The 6013-nt window shown below is 31.8% G+C and overlaps 1 protein-coding gene across 1 annotated transcript in view; it reads left to right on the forward strand.

Moving 5' to 3' along the window:
• Nucleotides 1-3473, forward strand: part of ODAM (odontogenic, ameloblast associated) — a gene marked incomplete at its 5' end in the record, with an annotated part of 7409 nt that extends 3936 nt beyond the window's left edge. The window contains 5 exon segments of the mRNA XM_042781219.1: nucleotides 729-839; nucleotides 1682-1729; nucleotides 2802-2873; nucleotides 3302-3406; nucleotides 3408-3473. Of these exon segments, the coding sequence (XP_042637153.1) occupies nucleotides 729-839; nucleotides 1682-1729; nucleotides 2802-2873; nucleotides 3302-3406; nucleotides 3408-3473 (402 nt within the window).
• Between the last annotated feature and the right edge of the window lie 2540 nt (nucleotides 3474-6013).

Here is a 6013-nt window from a genome sequence, read left to right on the forward strand (position 1 = left end):
TTTTGTTTTTTTATTTAACTCTCTCTTATCTAACAGTTTCTTACTTGATGATGCAAGAAAAAAAAAACATACAAAATTGTATGTATATCCTTTGATCCAGATTTTCCATAATGCCTACAGACACACACAAAGACATGTAAGCAGAAGTTGATACATGATTATTTGAGTGGTGAAATTGTAGTTGATTTTATTTGTTCTTTCTCAATTTCTGGATTTTTCAGAATGTTCAAAACTGCCAACAGATTATATCAATAATATGGTAGTAATTAAAGGTAATAAATTCTTAGTATTTCATTCATTGTGGTATAATTTCTAACAGTATGTCCTACTGAATAATGATTCTCAAAAAAAAAAAAAAAAGAAAAACTGTTAGTCTATCCTTCTCTTAGATCTTTGTGAAGCAATTTGTATACAATGCCTATATGATGTCTTTTTTACAAAACCTCATTGATCCCATTATTTTCTAAATGTGCTTGACCAAGTAACCTTAAAGGTAAGTCCTTTGTCATGTGGGCTGCATGTTTTTCTTACAGTTTAGGAAGTATTTCTGTATGTATTCCTTTATTCACTTTTAATAATAATAAAAAAATTAAAAACAATATTGACTTTAGAAAAGGAAAAAGATGGCCCAGGTTTATCTAAAGGAATCTTATGCAGATTTTAAAAATTAAATGGATTATATTACTCACAAACAGATTCCATTTGTTTGTTTGCTTCTTAACAAACAGATGTTTCAATACAATCCAGTGTTTATTTACCTACTCTGGGAACAAACTCTACAAACAGTCACCTCTACACAATTGCCTCAACAAACAGGGCAACAGTCATTTGAGGCTCAGGTAGACTAAACGTTTTATTTTCTTCTGTTTTTTTCTACCTGAGACTGGAGAAGATCAGGTACATTTCCAGGAAGAGAAGCACTGAGTATATTTAGTGCAAAACTCAACACTCTTAACTGTTAGTCATAGAGGATATAGTACTTTCCTCTGACTGACTCATGTGGTAAAACTCTAAAGCTGGATTTATAGAAGAAAATGGTCTTCTATAAAATAAGAGACTAAAGGCTGAATCACCTTAGGAAAAAAAAAATTTGTCACTTTTAAAATGTACTAGCATTCTTCTTGTCATATATACATATATTTGTGTGCATATAAGATAAATATAATTATTTTTAAAATGATAAAATAAAAATAACCACCATGCTGAAAGATATCTGTGATGACTAGGTCTGGATATCCTAGATGTCTGTGATGACTGGATCCTGACATAACTAGATAACATAATAAATTTGGGTATTTCCAATGGATTTTTAGAACTTTAACATACATTTAATTTGGTCATGCATAACTGGCATTCTTTTAATTGGAATGGAGATGCTTTTTTCATTTTTTTTTTAAATAATTTAACTACTACTCTAAAACTGGTCAACTCAATTAAAGAAACTGAAAATTATATCTAAATGACTAGAAGTAGTCATTCAAATTAAGTCATATTAATTTAAAGACAGAGATCTTAACCTAGAATTCATATAGTGTTAAGAATGTTCTTGTTAACTCAACAATAATTAATTGTACCACTTGGCATAGTTGAACTATAAAAGGAATATAAAAAGACTTGTATGTGTAAAAAGACATACATTTATGACAAAAATCATCTAATACATTTTTCAAAAATCTGACAGGTACCATTTTACACACAATTTGAATATACCCCACAACAAGCAGAACCTGTAAGTAAATCCACACTTCTCATTTTTAAAAAACATACCATTAAACATATGTTAATTATAATCTGCTAAATCTACCAAGGGAGCTTTGGTGGAATAGTGCCTAAGGCATTTGACTGTTAACCAGAAGGCTAGGGGTTCAGATCCACCAGCCACTTCTTGGAAGGAAGACTGTCTGTAGAGATACTCCTCGGAAACCCAATGAGGGGTCGCTATGAGTCAAGACCAAGTCGACAGCAGTGAGTTTTTAAATCTACAATGTCCTGCAGCCAAAGATCACCAGGAACACAACACTAGTTGGACAAATTTGGATTTTCCCACTCATTGTAATGAGGAATAACTCACATTTTGGGAAACTGTAGGTTAAAGAAGTAATGAGTATTGACCTTACCCTTAGTAAGAAGGTATTGGAATGATTTAGCATTTAGATTCCTATTAGGTGATTTTAGGGAAAGTTTAAGAAAGTACAAAACTCAGTGCTCTTAACTGTTGGTCATAGAGGATACAGTACTTTCTTCTGACCTCACTCATATAGACTAAAGTGACGGTTCACTTTGTATTGAGTGTCTCAGGAAGTAAGAGTAGTTTTATGATTGGACATCTTAACAATTCTTATCTAGAAGACAAGAATAATGGTGCAAGATAAAATCTGTGATTGGTAAAGAAGCAACAGCCACTCCTATTAGCCAGAATATAGAGATGTTTGGTATTTCCCAGCTTGAACAATGACATTGCTTTAGACAAGATTTTGAAAGGTTCTGCTTTTTATCTCACTCCATCATGTTCAAAAAAAACCTTGTGTAATATTGGAGTTCTAAAAAATTGTTTCAAGTCATCAGGGACCACACCATGGTAGGATATGGTAGATCAGTTGCTAAGAACATTGACTGAAGCAGACTGTTGGATCAAGTCAATTCCATAATGTCAGGAGCTGTTTCCTCCTTTTCAAATCTTTTTTTTTTTTCCTTTTATGAAACTAATTTAAGACATTGAAGAGTGTTTAACTGTTCTGGATGGTAAAATAACTTATTATTATAGAGCAATAATTTAGATTTTAATTTTCTAATTTTTTCAGGTTATGCAAGGAAGACAGCAGCAACTGGACTTTGATCCTCTCACAGGCACAGCTCCTGAAACTGACATTACGGTAACATTCCTTAGAACATTTTGCTATCAGAAATCAAAACTGAGAGCTTAAAGGGTCCATCACTATTGTGAATTTTAGTGCAAACTTTATTATGTTTCCACCAACAATCATTATTTCTTCACCCTGTAACATTTTCCTAGTCAAGATTCAATTCACTCAGTTAATCAAATATTTATTGAGGGCTTGCTATATGCTGCAAATTCTTCTAAACACCATTTATTAAAAGCAGGTATTAAGAGAATCACTTTTGCTGGTATATTCATAGTTTTACTAAAGGATAGTTTATGATCTAGAAAACTAATGAAAGCACTTCTTAAATAAAATGTTTGCCTTCCATCTCAATGCTATTGCTTTATAATCTTCTCAAGTTTTACCTTGCACTGAAGCCTATAACCTTTTGTTTTATTTTTCATTCTCCTTCTGTATAGCCAGTAGGAGGAGTGATATCATATTTACCAAAAGAACTTGCAAACTTTAGGCATGCCAGTGCAGGAATTTTCATGCCTTCAACTTCACTAAACCCCACCACAACCAATTTTTTTCCCTTCTGCTATAGACCCAATTATTGTCCCAGAGTTCACTTATAAAAAAGTAGAGTAATCAAAAGCTCCTTTTATGTGAGAAATTGTTGCCTAAAATAAATAAAATAAAAAGATAAAGTTAGTGCTTAATTTATAAGACTTAATCATGGAAATAGTGAGTAGAATATATGGATTAGACCATGAATAAAAAAGCAAAGAATTATTTACTACAAATAAATTAATAAGAATATTTTCAATTTTTATTTGATAAGAACTTCTTATAAATATCCTTTTCTCTCTAGGCCTAGCCTAATAGCTTAAGGGAACCATAAGACATTTCAATCACTCAAAATTTCTGGTAGGTACTTACGAAAATATATGCATTAAGTATCATGACCTATTTTAAATTGAAAAGGAAAAAAAAATTGTCAGAATAAATTCAAAGAGACCCCCAAGTGATTATGAGAAAAATAAGTTAGTGCTGATATTCCTACCAAAATTAATAATAATTATGGATTTTAGAGATAGAAAAAAATCAAAATAAATTTTGGAGAATTGTTTCTACCTACATGATAAACTTGGTGTGAGCTCTGACAACAGATACAGTAAATACATTACATACATATATGTATATATATATATTTATATAGATAGATATACACACAAATATATATATATATATATATATATATATATGAACATATATATGACATTGTATAGACTCATTTAGTCAGTACCTTCAAATTAATTTCACTTTTCAGGCTAGAAGTTATAATAATGCCAATACATCTGTTCTATACTAGAATGCAATAAATTCTCAAATTGTTTTTTAAAAAAATACATAATGACATGGAAATTTCAAATTTCCTGTCCTTTATATTCAAATATAACCTTGATTACCTGTCTTAATGAACTTGGTTGGCTGTGAGATAGGGTGAGTAGAAAGTCAGGCTGGAAAAGGCAGCAAGAAATAAAGACTACACATTAAAAAGCAAATGATTTGGCCTGAAATGCAAACTAAAAAGCAAAATTTCTAGAAATCTTCCTGCTACCTATAAAGGGATCTCTGGTGACACAGTGCTTAAGGCATTTGACTGAAAACCAGAAGGTTGGCAGTTCAAACCCACCAACCACTCCTCAAAAGGAAGGTTGGGCAATCTACTTCCATAGTGATACTGCCTCGTAAACACAAGGAGAGGTCGCTATGCATGGCATCCGACTCGAGGGCAGTGCATTGCTTTGCATTGTTGCTGCCTACAGATCTCATCTGCTTCTTCCTTCTATGACAATGAATACTCAGTTTCTTCAGATTAGAAAAGTTTATAAAAAGACAACCAGGAATGAGCCATATTGGTATGTCTTTAGAAATGTCTCCTCTGAAATGCAGTATTTTGTACAAAGTAGGTTTATTCAACTTACTTAATCAGAAATACTAATGGGATTTCAATATGACATAAAGTTTATATTTCAATATATTTATTTTACATTTATATTTCAATTTAGAAAATATCTAGGAAAAATAATCTAATGGTATTAAAATCATTTCTTTTTTTTTTTTTTTTTTTTTCAGAGGAAAAGATGTGGCAGTGTGCCTCAGATATCACTTTAGGCTATTTGCTTGTTCAATGCTAATAGCAGTTCTTCAAAATATATAAATTATCTTGGCTCTTCTCCTGAATTTCTTTTTTACTTCATATATAGCACTATACTCTTTAAATAAGTCAGAGAAAAAAACATATAATCATGTAATAAGTCCTGTCTTTACCAAATTATATTTCTTCTCAAACATTCTGTCATACCATAATTTGGAAAGTAACAACATTAAGAGTAAAATTATTATCATTGAATCATTGTATTAGTAAGAGATGTCTTTGGAAAATGGTGTCATCTATGAGAATAAAGACATGCTATCATTGAATTTCTGATGAGTAGTATGACTAGATAGGAGCTCTGGTGAATGGTGAAGACTAACCACAAGGATGGTTGTTTGAACCCACCAGCCTCTACATGGAAGGAAGATGAGGCAGTCTGCTTCTGTAAAGATTTATAGCCTTGGAAAATCTATAAGGCAGTTCTTCTCTGTCATGTAGGGTCATTATGAAATGGAATTGACTCAACGGAAGTGGGTTAGGTTTGATTTTGATGGTGTTCGAGATTAATGGAATAAAATGTTGATATTATCATCTCATTATTTCTCCCAGACCCATTCCTCCAGCTTCCTTCTGATGCACATCCATGAGAATAAAACTCATGATTTGGTGGCAGATATAGTGAAGTGCATGCTCTCAACATGATATATGAGGTACACTGGCATATTTAACAAAAGTAAACATAATATAGGAATATATTATCCCTTGAATGTAAAACAGGTTCATAGGTGGTGCAAATGGTTTGCACTTGACTACTAATGTCAATTGACACTGTGGAAGAAAGCTCTGATAGTCTGCTTCTGGAAAAACTATGAGCAGTTCTATTCTGTAACACATGGGGTCACTATGAGTTGGAATCAACTCTACAGAAAAGGATTTTGTTTGTTTGTTGGTGATTTTTTAATATATATCATCGCTACACAGAAAGATAACTATTCTCACCCAAAAGAATACATCCCTCAAACTAAAG

This window comes from Orycteropus afer, unplaced genomic scaffold (genome assembly GCF_000298275.1).
Source record: "Orycteropus afer afer isolate SDZICR_OR568_19922 unplaced genomic scaffold, OryAfe1.0 scaffold00098, whole genome shotgun sequence".
Classification (NCBI taxonomy): domain Eukaryota; kingdom Metazoa; phylum Chordata; class Mammalia; order Tubulidentata; family Orycteropodidae; genus Orycteropus; species Orycteropus afer.